This window comes from Rana temporaria, chromosome 13 (assembly GCF_905171775.1).
Source record: "Rana temporaria chromosome 13, aRanTem1.1, whole genome shotgun sequence".
In the NCBI taxonomy this organism is placed as follows: Eukaryota; Metazoa; Chordata; class Amphibia; order Anura; family Ranidae; genus Rana; species Rana temporaria.
The window spans coordinates 121,057,359-121,074,643 of NC_053501.1; the positions used below are offsets into that span (position 1 = coordinate 121,057,359).

Sequence of the window (17,285 nt, forward strand, 5' to 3'; positions counted from 1 at the left end):
TGAGGGGTCAGACTGGCTAAATCGGGGGTGGGAGGGGTCAGTCTGGCTAAGTCGGGGGTGGGAGGGGTCAGACTGGCTGAGTCGGGGGTGGGAGGGGTCAGGCTGAGTCGGGGGTGGGAGGGGTCAGGCTGAGTCGGGGGTGGGAGGGGTCAGGCTGAGTCGGGGGTGGGAGGGGTCAGGCTGAGTCGGGGGTGGGAGGGGTCAGACTGAGTCGGGGGTGGGAGGAGTGAGACTGGCTGAGTCGGGGGTGGGAGGGGTCAGACTGGCTGGGTCGGGGGTGGGAGGGGTCAGACTGGCTGGGTCAGGGGTGGGAGGGGTCAGACTGGCTGAGTCAGGGGTGGGAGGGGGTCAGACTGGCTGAGTCGGGGGTGGGAGGGGTCAGACTGGCTGAGTCGGGGGTGGGAGGGGTCAGACTGGCTGAGTCGGGGGTGGGAGGGGTCAGACTGGCTGAGTCGGGGGTGGGAGGGGTCAGACTGGCTGAGTCGGAGGGGTCAGACTGGCTGAGTCTGGAGTGGGAGGGGTCAGACTGGCTGAGTCGGAGGGGTCAGACTGAGTGAGTCGGGGGTGGGAGGGGTCAGACTGGCTGAGTCGGGGGTGGGAGGGGTCAGACTGAGTGAGTCGGGGGTGGGAGGGGTCAGACTGGCTGAGTCGGGAGTGGGAGGGGTCAGACTGGCTGAGTCGGGGGTGGGAGGGGTCAGGCTGGCTGAGTCGGGGGTGGGAGGGGTCAGGCTGGCTGAGTCGGGGGTGGGAGGGGTCAGGCTGGCTGAGTCGGGGGTGGGAGGGGTCAGACTGGCTGAGTCGGGGGTGGGAGGAGTCAGACTGGCTGAGTCGGGGGTGAGAGGGGTCAGACTGGCTGAGTCGGGGGTGGGAGGGGTCAGACTGGCTGAGTCTGGGGTGGGAGGGATCAGGCTGGCTGAGTCGGGGGGGTCAGACTGGCTAAGTCGGGGGTGGGAGGGGTCAGACTGGCTAAATCGGGGGTGGGAGGGGTCAGACTGGCTAAGTCGGGGGTGGGAGGGGTCAGACTGGCTGAGTCGGGGGTGGGAGGGGTCAGGCTGAGTCGGGGGTGGGAGGGGTCAGGCTGAGTCGGGGGTGGGAGGGGTCAGGCTGAGTCGGGGGTGGGAGGGGTCAGGCTGAGTCGGGGGTGGGAGGGGTCAGACTGAGTCGGGGGTGGGAGGAGTGAGACTGGCTGAGTCGGGGGGGGGAGGGGTCAGACTGGCTGGGTCGGGGGTGGGAGGGGTCAGACTGGCTGGGTAAGGGGTGGGAGGGGTCAGACTGGCTGAGTCAGGGGTGGGAGGGGTCAGACTGGCTGAGTCGGGGGTGGGAGGGGTCAGACTGGCTGAGTCGGGGGTGGGAGGGGTCAGACTGGCTGAGTCGGGGGTGGGAGGGGTCAGACTGGCTGAGTCGGGGGTGGGAGGGGTCAGACTGGCTGAGTCTGGGGTGGGAGGGGTCAGACTGGCTGAGTCTGGGGTGGGAGGGGTCAGACTGGCTGAGTCTGGGGTGGGAGGGGTCAGACTGGCTGAGTCGGTGGTGGGAGGGGTCAGACTGGCTGAGTCGGTGGTGGGAGGGGTCAGACTGGCTGAGTCGGGGGTGGGAGGGGTCAGACTGGCTGAGTCGGGGGTGGGAGGGGTCAGACTGGCTGAGTCGGTGGTGGGAGGGGTCAGACTGGCTGAGTCGGGGGTGGGAGGGGTCAGACTGGCTGAGTCGGGGGTGGGAGGGGTCAGACTGGCTGAGTCGGGGGTGGGAGGGGTCAGACTGGCTGAGTCGGGGGTGGGAGGGGTCAGACTGGCTGAGTCGGGGGTGGGAGGGGTCAGACTGGCTGAGTCTGGGGTGGGGACAGACTGGCTGAGTCTTGGGTGGGAGGGGTCAGACTGGCTGAGTCTGGGGTGGGAGGGGTCAGGCTGGGTGGGAGGGGTCAGACTGGGTGAGTCTGGGGTGGGAGGGGTCAGACTGGGTGAGTCGGGGGTGGGAGGGATCAGACTGGCTGGGGTGGGAGGGGTCAGACTGGCTGAGTCGGGGGTGGGAGGGGTCAGACTGAGTCAGGGTTGGGAGGGGTCAGACTGGCTGAGTCGGGGGTGGGAGGGGTCAGACTGGCTGAGTCGGGGGTGGGAGGGGTCAGACTGGCTGAGTCGGGGGTGGGAGGGGTCAGACTGGCTGAGTCTGGGGTGGGGACAGACTGGCTGAGTCTGGGGTGGGGACAGACTGGCTGAGTCTGGGGTGGGAGGGGTCAGGCTGGGTGGGAGGGGTCAGACTGGGTGAGTCTGGGGTGGGAGGGGTCAGACTGGGTGAGTCGGGGGTGGGAGGGATCAGACTGGCTGGGGTGGGAGGGGTCAGACTGGCTGAGTCGGGGGTGGGAGGGGTCAGACTGAGTCAGGGTTGGGAGGGGTCAGACTGAGTCTGGGGTGGGAGGGGTCAGACTGGCTGAGTCTGGGGTGGGAGGGGTCAGATTGGCTGAGTCTGGGGTGGGAGGGGTCAGACTGGCTGAGTCGGGGGTGGGAGGGGTCAGATTGGCTGAGTCGGGGGTGGGAGGGGTCAGACTGGCTGAGTCGGGGGTGGGAGGGGTCAGATTGGCTGAGTCTGGGGTGGGAGGGGTCAGACTGGCTGAGTCGGGGGTGGGAGGGGTCAGATTGGCTGAGTCTGGGGTGGGAGGGGTCAGACTGGCTGAGTCTGTGGTGGGAGGGGTCAGACTGGCTGGGTCGGGGGTGGGAGGGGTCAGACTGGCTGAGTCGGGGGTGGGAGGGGTCAGGCTGAGTCTGGGGGGGTAAGTTGGTTGAACTTTGATTTGAGTAGCGGGGAATGTGGCAGAAGAGCTTACACTCTAAGTTGTGACCCCCCCCCCCCCCTTTGCAGGCGGAGGGTTGCCGCCGGTCGGAGGCGGAGCTAAGCAGCAATGTTCAGTTTCGGGCGGGGATCACTCAGAATGGGGAGGAGACGTACACGCCGCGCCTCATCATCCTGGATATAAAAGGTGGGTGGAGCTCAGTGATCCGCAGAGGAGGGGCCAGGCTCTGACTGACCAATCATGTATTTTTTTTGCAGATGGCGGGGGCTCGGTCCGGACGCAGGGGGCGGGGTATGAGGAGAAGGAGGAAGTGGCACAAGCCACCCCCGCCTGGTGAGGGTCATATTACTGGAATCTTCTCTTCTAGGGCCACGGGGCCCCTGATAGTCCTTTGAATTTCCCTCTTTGTGTTTTACAGGAGAGGAAAACTGACGACACACAGAGAGGAGCAGTGCAGTGCTGGGCCAGCTACACAGGAGGTGAGGAACAATGGAGGAGGGGGTGTGACCACTCCAGGGATGGAGGGCGGGGTATAAGAGGGGGTGTGATCACTCCAGGGATGGAGGGCGGGGTATAAGAGGGGGTGTGACCACTCCAGGGATGGAGGGCGGGGTATAAGAGGGGGTGTGATCACTCCAGGGATGGAGGGCGGGGTATAAGAGGGGGTGTGACCACTCCAGGGATGGAGGGCGGGCTATAAGAGGGGGTGTGACCACTCCAGGGATGGAGGGCGGGGTATAAGAGGGGGTGTGACCACTCCAGGGATGAAGGGCGGGGTATAAGAGGGGGTGTGACCACTCCAGGGATGGAGGGCGGGGTATAAGAGGGGGTGTGACCACTCCAGGGATGGAGGGCGGGGTATTAGAGGGGGTGTGACCACTCCAGGGATGGAGGGCGGGGTATAAGAGGAGGTGTGACCACTCCAGGGATGGAGGGCGGGGTATAAGAGGGGGTGTGATCACTCCAGGGATGGAGGGCGGGGTATAAGAGGGGGTGTGATCACTCCAGGGATGGAGGGCGGGGTATAAGAGGGGGTGTGATCACTCCAGGGATGGAGGGCGGGGTATAAGAGGGGGTGTGACCACTCCAGGGATGGAGGGCGGGGTATAAGAGGGGGTGTGATCACTCCAGGGATGAGGGCGGGATATAAGAGGGGGTGTGACCACTCCAGGGATGAGGGCGGGGTATAAGAGGGGGTGTGACCACTCCAGGGATGGAGGGCGGGGTATAAGAGGGGGTGTGACCACTCCAGGGATGAGGGCGGGGTATAAGAGGGGGTGTGATCACTCCAGGGATGAGGGCGGGGTATAAGAGGGGGTGTGATCACTCCAGGGATGGAGGGCGGGGTATAAGAGGGGGTGTGATCACTCCAGGGATGGAGGGCGGGGTATAAGAGGGGGTGTGACCACTCCAGGGATGGAGGGCGGGGTATAAGAGGGGGTGTGACCACTCCAGGGATGAGGGCGGGATATAAGAGGGGGTGTGACCACTCCAGGGATGAGGGCGGGGTATAAGAGGGGGTGTGATCACTCCAGGGATGAGGGCGGGGTATAAGAGGGGGTGTGACCACTCCAGGGATGAGGGCGGGGTATAAGAGGGGGTGTGATCACTCCAGGGATGAGGGCGGGGTATAAGAGGGGGTGTGACCACTCCAGGGATGAGGGCGGGGTATAAGAGGGGGTGTGACCACTCCAGGGATGGAGGGCGGGGTATAAGAGGGGGTGTGACCACTCCAGGGATGAGGGCGGGGTATAAGAGGGGGTGTGATCACTCCAGGGATGGAGGGCGGGGTATTAGAGGGGGTGTGACCACTCCAGGGATGGAGGGCGGGGTATTAGAGGGGGTGTGACCACTCCAGGGATGGAGGGCGGGGTATAAGAGGGGGTGTGATCACTCCAGGGATGAGGGCGGGGTATAAGAGGGGGTGTGATCACTCCAGGGATGGAGGGCGGGGTATAAGAGGGGGTGTGACCACTCCAGGGATGGAGGGCGGGGTATAAGAGGAGGTGTGACCACTCCAGGGATGGAGGGCGGGGTATAAGAGGGGGTGTGACCACTCCAGGGATGAGGGCGGGATATAAGAGGGGGTGTGACCACTCCAGGGATGAGGGCGGGGTATAAGAGGGGGTGTGATCACTCCAGGGATGAGGGCGGGGTATAAGAGGGGGTGTGACCACTCCAGGGATGAGGGCGGGGTATAAGAGGGGGTGTGACCACTCCAGGGATGGAGGGCGGGGTATTAGAGGGGGTGTGACCACTCCAGGGATGAGGGCGGGGTATAAGAGGGGGTGTGATCACTCCAGGGATGGAGGGCGGGGTATAAGAGGGGGTGTGATCACTCCAGGGATGAGGGCGGGGTATAAGAGGGGGTGTGATCACTCCAGGGATGGAGGGCGGGGTATAAGAGGGGGTGTGACCACTCCAGGGATGGAGGGCGGGGTATAAGAGGGGGTGTGACCACTCCAGGGATGAGGGCGGGGTATAAGAGGGGGTGTGATCACTCCAGGGATGAGGGCGGGGTATAAGAGGGGGTGTGACCACTCCAGGGATGAGGGCGGGGTATAAGAGGGGGTGTGATCACTCCAGGGATGGAGGGCGGGGTATAAGAGGGGGTGTGACCACTCCAGGATGAGGGCGGGGTATAAGAGGGGGTGTGACCACTCCAGGGATGGAGGGCGGGGTATAAGAGGGGGTGTGACCACTCCAGGGATGGAGGGCGGGGTATAAGAGGGGGTGTGATCACTCCAGGGATGGAGGGCGGGGTATAAGAGGGGGTGTGACCACTCCAGGGATGAGGGCGGGGTATAAGAGGGGGTGTGACCACTCCAGGGATGGAGGGCGGGGTATTAGAGGGGGTGTGACCACTCCAGGGATGAGGGCGGGGTATAAGAGGAGGTGTGACCACTCCAGGGATGGAGGGCGGGGTATTAGAGGGGGTGTGATCACTCAGGTCTGGTAGCGGATGGGAATACTGAAATGTGAACTGTCTGTGTCTCATCAGGGCGGAGCTCCGAAAGGGGGAGGCGGCAGAGAGAAGGGTGAGTCGTCTGTTCTTTGTATATCTCTGGGGGAGGGGAGCAGAAATTCCATTTAAAAATTGGTGGGAGGGGGATTTTGTTTATAGGGTGCAGTGTCGGGTGACCTATGGGGGTATGGCCTATTTATAGGGGTGTGGCCTCGGTGTCAGGTGACATATTTATAGGGGTGTGGCCTCGGTGTCAGGTGACCTATTTATGGGGGTGTGTCCTCGGTGTCAGGTGACATATTTGTGGGGGTGTGGCCTCGGTGTCAGGTGACATATTTATGGGAGTGTGGTGTCAGGTGACCTATTTATAGGGGTGTGGCCTCGGTGTCAGATGACCTATTTATAGGGTGTGGCCTCTGTGTCGGGTGACCTATTTATGGGGGTGTGGCCTCGGTGTCGGGTGACATATTTATGGGGGTGTGGCCTCGATGTCGGGTGACATATTTATGGGGGTGTGGCCTCGATGTCGGGTGACATATTTATGGGGGTGTGGCCTCGGTGTCGGGTGACATATTTATGGGGGTGTGGCCTCGGTGTCAGGTGACATATTTATAGGGGTGTGGCCTCGGTGTCAGGTGACATATTTGTGGGGGTGTGTCCTCAGTGTCAGATGACATATTTATGGGGGTGTGGCCTCAGTGTCAGATGACATATTTATGGGGGTGTGGCCTCTTTGTCAGGTGACATGTTTATGGGGGTGTCGGGTGACTTATGGTGGGGGTGTGGCCTCGGTGTCAGGTGACATATTTATGGGGGGGTGTCCTCGGTGTCAGGTGACATATTTATGGGGGTGTGGCCTCAGTGTCGGGTGACATATTTATGGGGGTGTGGCCTCAGTGTCGGGTGACATATTTATGGGGGGGTGTCCTCGGTGTCAGGTGACATATTTATAGGGGTGTGGCCTCAGTGTCAGGTGACATATTTATGGGGGTGTGGCCTCGGTGTCAGATGACATATTTGTGGGAGGGGTTGTGGTGACATCATATGATGGAAAATTCTTTCTTGTTTCCTTTGTAGGTCTGGCAGGGGGAGGAGCCACTCTGGACATCAGGGAGGAGCCTCATCAGCCAATCGCACAGGATGGGGTGTGGTCTGACTTCCTTTGCACTCAGCTCCACCCCAAGTCCCTGTGTATGCTGAGTGGCGGGTGAGTGGGGGGGGGTGGGTTGTGTTTTGTGAGGTCACATGACCCGCTCTCTGTGCAGTGATTGGTCGGTGGTTTCATGGTGTCTCCTATGCGCAGGAACATGGGCAGCCTGGAATCGTTCAGCCAAGGCGAGTCGCTCCTCAGGGGTGTGTCTCATCAGGAGGAGGTGGAGGACCGGCTGCGTTTCTTCTCAGAGGAGTGCGACTACCTGCAGGTGGGTGAGGGGCGGTGTGCGGGGAGGGGGAGGGGAACCAGGGGGCGGTGTGCGGGGAGGGGGAGGGGAACCAGGGGGCGGTGTGCGGGGAGGGGGAGGGGAACCAGGGGGCGGTGTGCGGGGGAGGGGGAGGGGAACCAGGGGGCGGGGGAGGGGGAGGGGAACCAGGGGGCGGTGTGCGGGGGAGGGGAACCAGGGGGCGGTGTGCGGGGGAGGGGGAGGGGAACCAGGGGGCGGGGGAGGGGAACCAGGGGGCGGTGTGCGGGGAGGGGGAGGGGAACCAGGGGGAGGGGGAGGGGAACCAGGGGGCGGTGTGCGGGGAGGGGGAGGGGAACCAGGGGGCGGTGTGCGGGGAGGGGGAGGGGAACCAGGACTGACTTCTCTTCTCCCACTCCAGGGATTCCACATTCTCTGCGACACGCACAACGGCTTCTCCGGGGCCGGAGCCAAGATGGCGGAGCTGCTACACGACGAGTACCCCGGGCGCGGCATCCTCAGCTTCGGAACAAGTCCAGTACTGTCAGAGCATAGGGTGAGAGCGGGGGAGGGGGGCCGGACTGTCCCCGGGGAGGGGGAGGAGGACCGGACTGTCCCCGGGGAGGGGGAGGAGGACCGGACTGTCCCCGGGGAGGGGGAGGAGGACCGGACTGTCCCCGGGGAGGAGGAGGAGGACCGGACTGTCCCCGGGGAGGAGGGCCGGACTGTCCCCGGGGAGGGGGGCCGGACTGTCCTCGGGGAGGGGGGCCGGACTGTCCCCGGGGAGGAGGGCTGGACTGTCCTCGGGGAGGGGGAGGAGGAGCGGACTGTCCCCGGGGAGGAGGGCTGGACTGTCCTCGGGGAGGGGGAGGAGGAGCGGACTGTCCCCGGGGAGGGGGGCCGGACTGTCCCCGGGGAGGGGGAGGAGGAGCGGACTGTCCCCGGCGAGGGGGGCCGGACTGTCCCCGGGGAGGGGGGCCGGACTGTCCCCGGGGAGGGGGAGGAGGACCGGACTGTCCCCGGGGAGGGGAAGGAGGACCGGACTGTCCCCGGGGAGGAGGGCCGGACTGCCCCCGGGGAGGAGGACCGGACTGTCCCCGGGGAGGGGGAGGAGGACCGGACTGTCCTCGGGGAGGGGGAGGAGGACCGGACTGTCCTCGGGGAGGAGGGCCGGACTGTCCTCGGGGAGGGGAGGAGGACCGGACTGTCTCCGGGGAGGGGGAGGAGGACCGGACTGTCCCCGGGGAGGGGGAGGAGGAGGGGACTGTCCCCGGGGAGGGGGAGGAGGGCCGGACTGTCCCCGGGGAGGAGGAGGAGGGCCGGACTGTCCCCGGGGAGGGGGAGGAGGGCCGGACTGTCCCCGGGGAGGGGGAGGAGGGCCGGACTGTCCTCTGGGAGGGGGAGGAGGGCCGGACTGTCCCCGGGGAGGAGGAGGGGACTGTCCTCTGGGAGGGGGAGGAGGACCGGACTGTTTTCGGGACTGTCCCCGGGGAGGGGGAGGAGGACCGGACTGTCCCCGGGGAGGAGGACCGGACTGTCCTCGGGGAGGGGGAGGAGGACCGGACTGTCCTCGGGGAGGGGGAGGAGGACCGGACTGTCCTCGGGGAGGAGGACCGGACTGTCCTCGGGGAGGAGGACCGGACTGTCCTCGGGGAGGAGGACCGGACTGTCCCCGGGGAGGGGGAGGGGGGCCGGACTGTCCCCAGGGAGGGGGAGGAGGGCCGGACTGTCCTCGGGGAGGGGGAGGAGGGCCGGACTGTCCTCGGGGAGGGGAGGAGAACCGGACTGTCCCCGGGGAGGGGGAGGAGGACCGGACTGTCCCCGGGGAGGAGGAGGAAGGCCGGACTGTCCCCGGGGAGGGGGAGGAGGGCCGGACTGTCCCCGGGGAGGGGGAGGAGGGCCGGACTGTCCTCTGGGAGGGGGAGGAGGGCCGGACTGTCCTCGGGGAGGGGGAGGAGGACCGGACTGTCCTCGGGGAGGAGGGCCGGGACTGTCCTCGGGGAGGGGAGGAGGACCGGACTGTCTCCGGGGAGGGGGAGGAGGACCGGACTGTCCCCGGGGAGGGGGAGGAGGAGGGGACTGTCCCCGGGAGGGGGGAGGAGGGCCGGACTGTCCCCGGGGAGGAGGAGGAGGGCCGGACTGTCCCCGGGGAGGAGGAGGAGGGCCGGACTGTCCCCAGGGAGGGGGAGGAGGGCCGGACTGTCCCCGGGGAGGGGGAGGAGGGCCGGACTGTCCTCTGGGAGGGGGAGGAGGGCCGGACTGTCCCCGGGGAGGAGGAGGGGACTGTCCTCTGGGAGGGGGAGGAGGACCGGACTGTTTTCGGGACTGTCCCCGGGGAGGGGGAGGAGGACCGGACTGTCCCCGGGGAGGAGGACCGGACTGTCCTCGGGGAGGGGGAGGAGGACCGGACTGTCCTCGGGGAGGGGGAGGAGGACCGGACTGTCCTCGGGGAGGGGGAGGAGGACCGGACTGTCCTCGGGGAGGAGGACCGGACTGTCCTCGGGGAGGAGGACCGGACTGTCCCCGGGGAGGGGGAGGAGGGCCGGACTGTCCTCTGGGAGGGGGAGGAGGGCCGGACTGTCCTCGGGGAGGGGGAGGAGGGCCGGACTGTCCTCGGGGAGGGGAGGAGGACCGGACTGTCCCCGGGGAGGGGGAGGAGGACCGGACTGTCCTCTGGGAGGAGGACCGGACTGTCCCCGGGGAGGAGGAGGAAGGCCGGACTGTCCCCGGGGAGGGGGAGGAGGGCCGGACTGTCCCCGGGGAGGAGGGCCGGACTGTCCTCTGGGAGGGGGAGGAGGGCCGGACTGTCCTCTGGGAGGGGGAGGAGGACCGGACTGTCCTCTGGGAGGGGGAGGAGGACCGGACTGTTTTCGGGGAGGGGGAGGAGGGCCGGACTGTCCCCGGGGAGGAGGAGCGGACTGTCCCCGGGGAGGGGGAGGAGGGCCGGACTGTCCCCGGGGAGGAGGGCCGGACTGTCCCCGGGGGGGGGAGGAGGGGCCAGACTGTCCCCGGAGAGGAGGAGCGGACTGTCCCCGGGGAGGAGGAGCGGCTTGCCCCCGGGGAGGTGGAGGAGGAGCGGACTGTCCTCGGGGAGGGGGAGGAGGAGCGGACTGTCCTCGGGGAGGGGGAGGAGGGCCGGACTGTCCCCGGGGAGGAGGGCCGGACTGTCCTCGGGGGAGGGGCATGGAGTCATTGTCTGCTCTTCTTTCCCCCCCCCCCAGGACCCGCACACCAGTACCTACCAGCTGATGAACTGTGTGATGTCCCTGGTGGCCCTGACCAGTCATAGCTCCGCCCTCTGTCCACTGACCCTGAACTCCAGTTTGGGGCGGAGACCCGGAGCCCCCGCAGACTTCCCCCACCTGATCTACAATGTAAGTATCTGTGACCCCGGTACTCTGTGCCCCCCCCCCCCATGCACTTGTGACGGTATCGGTATGATATCCCCGTCAAGCATTCCCTCCTCTCCATACAAGAACATCACAGGATTCCCCACACATGAGTCAAGACTGGATGCTGGAACCAAGACACTTTATTGACACAAAAACTCAGCTTATATGTGGTTACAGCCTGTTAGGAACGCCCCCCCCCTCACACAGTGGGGTTTCCCATACAGATTATAGGAGACAAGTCGGAGCCGACCATGCAGACACGTTTCTTTAGATAAAGACATCACTGGAGTTAATTAATACACTGAAGCAATCAGAATAATTAACATACTACTTCTCTAATCATTTAGCCTGATGATACAATACACATCTTTTAAGGGTAAACACAGATCTTCTTTACACAACACAATAGATCAATTAACCTTTAGAATAGTGAGGGGACATTAGCACGTCAATAACCGGTCAGAGGAATGAATCACACATGAAATTCCTTTCTACATCTACCCATGGCTAGCAGGGAGCAGTACACTGAGACATATAGGCAAATGTATCACAATGGCCCCCCTTTTGCTCCCTGCTCCGGCAAACCCGGTTGAACCTTCCCTGGTCCAGTAGGGTTGACGGGTTCAGAGCTTTTAGTCCGAGGTTAACTCCGTTTGGCATGACTGACCTCCCTTGGCAACTGCTTCAGACTCAGGTATGTCACCGGGTCGTCAGATCACACGCCGGTCAGTCCCCAAGTCTTTGTGTGATCTGCAAAGTCACCAGAAGTCAGTGTGAAGACGGCGAATGGGTCTGTGCGCCGCCGTCTAGGTGTCCCGCTATGGGAGGGGGCAGGTTATGGCTCTGAAGTGACAATCACAGGAGATTCATAAAAGAAAAAGTTATATTTGTTGAAATGCTGTAGCACTGGTGCTCAGAGTCCAGGGGGCCCCAGAGCCCCATAAGGTCAGCCACCCCCTGCTCCCTCCGCAGCCGCCGGTTCTCCTCTTTGAGCTTCTCCATCTCCAGTTCATGGAGCCTGGGGGGGTCAGCCTGCTGTGACCTCAGGTGGTTGTTCTCCTCCTCCATGCGGCTTATGCACTCCTCCAGCTCTATGTACTCACGGATCAGCTCCTGCTTGCTCATGTCCTGCAGGCTCTCCACGTGGTCCTTCATCATCAGGAACTGGGTGGTGGTGTAAGGGGCCACCGGTGGGCCCTTGGCGAACATCTCGGCCCGCATCTGGGACGCCCGCTGCGACTCCCTCTCCTCCAGTCGCTTCTTCTCCTCCCAGGTCCGCTGGTTATACGGCTTCCAGGACCTCTTCTTCTTGAAGGGTGGCCGGCGGTGCCTCTTTCTGCCCAGCTCCCACCAGGGCCCCTCCGGCTCATGGCTGTCGCCCATGACCAGCTGACAATGGTGTTCCCTGTTGTCCGTAATAACAGATTGTACCATGAGGGCTTCGTAAGGGGTGCCCAATGGTTCTTCCTGACCCAGCTCCTGGGGATCCCAAGCCGAGTCTACACAATGGGCTGCTGCTGGTGGGCGGTACCCAGGTTGAGACCAATTTGACCTGGTGTTGTCATTCATGGGGCAATTTTGCTTGAAGTGACCCAGCTGTTTGCCCTGGAAGCAGCGTTGTTCGTTGTCCTCCTGGCGTGGATAGCGAGGGCTAGATGTCACCGGTCTGTTAGGAGGTTGGTATCTAGCGGCTGGTGGGTGTGAGGGCGCCGTTGGTCGTGGAGGTTGTTCCTGTGGTGTGATCTGGTTCGTCTTGCGAGTATCCGCATATTCATCCGCCAACTTAGCGGCCTCTGGTAGAGTCATGGGCCTGCGATCTCTCACCCAATCTTTGACATCCGTCTGGATGTGATTGTAAAATTGCTCCAGGAGCATTAGTTGCAAAATGTCCTCTGCGGTGGTGGCCTGGCTGCTGTTAACCCAGTTAGAGGCCGACCGGGACAACTGGCATGCCCATTCCGCATAAGAGTCTTTCGTGGTTTTGCGTGAGTCCCTGAACTTCTGTCGGTGGGACTCTGGGGTTACTGCATAACGAGCCAGGAGCACTTCTTTAACCCGGGCGTAGCTATGAATATCCTGATCTGGCACGGTCCGGAAAGCATCAGAAGCTTTGCCTGACAGTTTGCCTGACAATATTGCAACCCACTCTCTTCTAGCTATTCGGTGCAGGTTACATTGTCGCTCAAAATCCGCCAGGTAGTTATCAATCTCACAGTCCTTTTCATCAAAAGCTTTAAAAGCGCTAAACGGAATCTTCCTTGCGTCTGCTGTGCTGTACTCACTGTTTGGAGAAGGTGCGGCTGCTGGTCGGACTGCTGCCAGTTTTAACTGTAGTTCTGCATCTCTTATTTGTTTATCCTTCTGTAGTTCTGCGTCTCTTATTTGTTTATCCTTCTGTAGTTCTGCGTTTACTAACAGGTCCATCACTTTCAGCACCACATCCGGCGTTGGGTTCGGGCCGAACCATGCTAGCTTCTCTCTCATTAGCTTGTTGGCTGGTGATTCCTCTTCCTGAATCCCTGGTGTCTCCATCTCTTGTACTGCTGGTGTTGCTGCAATCCCGTCCTCCTGGTCTATCTCCATTGATTCTGCTATGATGACCCCTTGGTTTTGTTGCTAGCAATCCTTCCACGAACTTCCAGTAGTTCTTCCAGTGTCTGCTTGGAATCCGGGTGTAAAGGAGAGTAGAAGGGAAGATCCCGCTGCTACAACCAATTTGTGACGGTATCGGTATGATATCCCCGCCAAGCATTCCCTCCTCTCCATACAAGAACATCACAGGATTCCCCACACATGAGTCAAGACTGGATGCTGGAACCAAGACACTTTATTGACACAAAAACTCAGCTTATATGTGGTTACAGCCTGTTAGGAACGCCCCCCTCACACAGTGGGGTTTCCCATACAGATTATAGGAGACAAGTCGGAGCCGACCATGCAGACACGTTTCTTTAGATAAAGACATCACTGGAGTTAATTACTACACTGAAGCAATCAGAATAATTAACATACTACTTCTCTAATCATTTAGCCTGATGATACAATACACATCTTTTAAGGGTAAACACAGATCTTCTTCACACAACACAATAGATCAATTAACGTTTAGAATAGTGAGGGGACATTAGCACGTCAATAACCTGTCAGAGGAATGAATCACACATGAAATTCCTTTCTACCTCTACCCATATGGCTAGCAGGGAGCAGTAAACTGAGACATATAGGCAAATGTATCACACTCTTTCTTGCAGGCCGGTTGGCGGTATCACAGCAGTGCGGTTCTGGCGGCGGCTCTGGACACTCTCACCGCTCCGTACCGACTCCCCTCCTCCACCCTCTCTATGTCACACCTACTGGACACTCTGAGCTTCAGCGGAAGGAAGGTGGGTGTACCGGGGCCCAGTGTGGGGGGAGAGGGGATAGAATGGCGCCCAGTGTGGGGTGAGGGGATAGAATGGCGCCCAGTGTGGGGGGAGAGGGGGAGTAGAATGGCGCCCCGTGTGGGGTGAGGGGGATAGAATGGCGCCCCTGTGTGGGGTAGAATGGCGCCCCTGTGTGGGGGGAGAGGGGGAGTAGAATGGCGCCCCGTGTGGGGTGAGGGGGATAGAATGGCGCCCCTGTGTGGGGTAGAATGGCGCCCCTGTGTGGGGGGAGAGGGGGCATAGAATGGTGCCCCTGTGTGGGGGGAGGGGGATAGAATGGCGCCCCTGTGTGGGGGGAGAGGTGGAGTAGAATGGCGCCCCGTGAGGGGGATAGAATGGCGCCCTGTGTGGGGTAGAATGGCGCCCCTGTGTGGGGGGATAGAATGGCGCCCCGTGTGGGGTGAGGGGATAGAATGGCGCCCAGTGTGGGGATAGAATGGCGCCCTGTGTGGGGTAGAATGGCGTCCCTGTGTGGGGGGATAGAATGGCGCCCTGTGTGGGGATAGAATGGCGCCCAGTGTGGGGTGAGGGGATAGAATGGCGCCCAGTGTGGGGGTAGAATGGGGCCCCGTGTGGGCGGTGAGGTGTCAGGTGACACCGCATGTATAGGGTTGGTCCTCGGTGTCAGGTGGCATTGCGGTGGGCGGGGTGTATTGGCGTCACATGATTTCCTGTCTCTTTAGGTACTGACTGCGTCTTGCTCCCTCCCGTTCCCGATTGGCTCCTCCTCCTTCCTCCCGGACGCTCTCCTTCCTCACATGACCTCTCCTCCGTGGCGCTCTCTGTCGGCATGCGCGGACGGCGCTCCGCTCTTCTCCCAGTCGGTGGTGCTGCGAGGAATCCCTACACGGCAGCAGATCAGGTACGGGATTGGTGTGGGCGGGGTCAGTGACTGATGAAACTCCTTTCCGTCTCCTTACCTCTCTTGTGTGCCGCCCTCAGGTCCCTTCCTGCCGGGACTCGGCCGCCATCATCTCTCCACGCATGTGCCAGCGGAGAGGAGGTCCTCCAATGTTACCTGTCCGCCACCTGCCCCCGCACACTCAGGTCTGTGACGGGGGGGAGGGGTAGAATGATGTTGGGCGGGGGAGGGGTAGAATGATGTTGGGCGGGGGAGGGGATGATGTAGTTTGGATGGGGGGAGGGGATGATGTAGTTTGGATGGGGGGGGGGGGGGGTAGAATGATGTTGGGCGGGGGGAGGGGGTGATGTAGTTTGAATGGGGGGGGGGGTGATGTAGTTTGGATGGGGGGAGGGGATGATGTAGTTTGGATGGGGGGGGGGGTGTTGGATCATCGCTGAGACTTATTCTGTTGAATTTCTCTCCATGCACAGCGTCTCCCACCTCCTGGGGGCCCCCTGCACGTTGGGCCCCACATTCCCGCAGTTCTTCTCCCGATATATCAACAAATATGGCGGCACGGAGGAGGAGCCTCTGACAGATTCCACAGGTGAGCCGCCATGTTGTGTCTGTGGCTCCTGTAGTCACCATTCAGGTACGGGGCCACACAGACCCTCCCCACTACAGGTATGCAGCACCCCCCAACCCCGCACTAGTCCCCCCCCCCCCCCCCGAGCCGCCCATCCCCCACCTGGGGGGGGTAATTTTATGTCTGTAGCAAAAATCCCTGATCTATGACCCCTCTGGGGCCCCTGACTTTGGAATCAGACACCTGGGAGGGGGGGGGATGGGAGCACAGACACCTGGGAGGGGGGGGTGGGAGCACAGACACCTGGGGGGGGGGGATGGGAGCACAGACACCTGGGAGAGGGGGGGGTGGGAGCACAGACACCTGGGAGAGGGGGGGGTGGGAGCACAGACACCTGGGGGGGGATGGGAGCACAGACACCTGGGAGAGGGGGGGGGTGGGAGCACAGACACCGGGGGGGGGGGGGGGTGGGAGCACAGACACCTGGGGGGGGGGGGGGGGATGGGAGCACAGACACCTGGGAGGGGGGGATGGGAGCACAGACACCTGGGAGGGGGGGATGGGAGCGGAGCACAGACACCTGGGAGGGGGGGGATGGGAGCACAGACACCTGGGAGGGGGGGATGGGAGCACAGACACCTGGGAGGGGGGGATGGGAGCACAGACACCTGGGAGGGGGGGGGATGGGAGCACAGACACCTGGGAGGGGGGGGGTGGGATGGACACTCCCGGTGTAGAATGCTGTGCTGTGATTGGTTTCCACCCTCAGGAGGAAATGTTCTGATGATCGTGTTCTTTAGTTGTAGGCGGAGTTCCTGTCATGGCCGCCCTGCGCTCCTCCAGCGCCCTCCAGCTCAGTCTTCGCTCGTTGTGTGATGAGGTCACCAAGATGGACGTCAGACGTTCGGCCAATTTCTCTACCGCCGGCATAGAAGAGGAGGAATTGAAGGAAGCCGTCAATGAGCTGCGCAGCCTCGCTCGGTGCTACCAGATGCACGAAGGTGAGGACAGCGATGACTGACGCCTGGAGTGCGACCCGCCATCACCAGAGCGCGACCCCGCCATCACCAGAGCGCGACCCCGCCATCAACGGAGCGCGACCCGCCATCAACAGAGCGCGACTCCGCCATCAACAAAGCGCAACCTACAACCAGAAACTCACCATAGCAAATAAAATAGTCTAAGAACAATCAATAGTCTGTCTGTCATATTGCTCCTTCCCAGGATGGGCGTGTCCTGTCACATTGGGCCTCCCCATGATGGGCGTGTCACATTGGTTTTACTCAGGTTGGGAATGTCATGTTAATCCTCCCCAGGCTGGGCGTGTCGTGTCACATTGGGCCTCTCCAGGCTGGGCGTGTCACATTGGTTCTACTCAGGCTGGGCGTGTCACGTTGGTCCGCCTCGGGCTGGGAATGTCACGTTGATGTTCCTCGGGCTGGGCGCGTCGCGTTGGTCCTCCTCGGGCTGGGCGCGTCGCCTTGGTCCTCCTCAAGGCTGGGCGCGTCGCGTTGGTCCACCTCGGGATGGGCGCGTCGGTCCTCCTCGGGCTGGGCGCGTCGCGTCGGTCCTCCTCGGGCTGGGCGCGTTGGTCCTCCTCGGGCTGGGCGCGTCGGTCCTCCTCGGGCTGGGCGCGTCGCGTCGGTCCTCCTCGGGCTGGGCGCGTCGCGTCGGTCCTCCTCGGGCTGGGCGCGTCGCGTCGGTCCTCCTCGGGCTGGGCGCGTCGCGTCGGTCCTCCTCGGGCTGGGCGCGTCGCGTCGGTCCTCCTCGGGCTGGGCGCGTCGCGTCGGTCCTCCTCGGGCTGGGCGCGTCGCGTCGGTCCTCCTCGGGCTGGGCGCGTCGCGTTGGTCCGCCTCGGGCTGGACGCGTCGCGTTGGTCCTCCTCGGGCTGGGCGTGTCC

The 17,285-nt window shown here is 62.8% G+C and overlaps 1 protein-coding gene across 1 annotated transcript; it reads left to right on the forward strand.

Moving 5' to 3' along the window:
- Positions 1-2,826: 2,826 nt before the first annotated feature.
- MSTO1 (misato mitochondrial distribution and morphology regulator 1) lies at positions 2,827-16,579 on the forward strand (the record flags this gene model as incomplete). The annotated part of the gene is made up of 13 exons (XM_040332224.1): positions 2,827-2,965; positions 3,037-3,112; positions 3,198-3,258; positions 5,781-5,817; positions 6,822-6,951; positions 7,048-7,165; positions 7,563-7,697; positions 10,363-10,515; positions 13,785-13,916; positions 14,639-14,817; positions 14,898-15,002; positions 15,291-15,406; positions 16,186-16,579. Coding segments are annotated over 13 exons (1,602 nt in total), but the record flags the coding sequence as incomplete, so codon positions are not given.
- Positions 16,580-17,285: the final 706 nt, after the last annotated feature.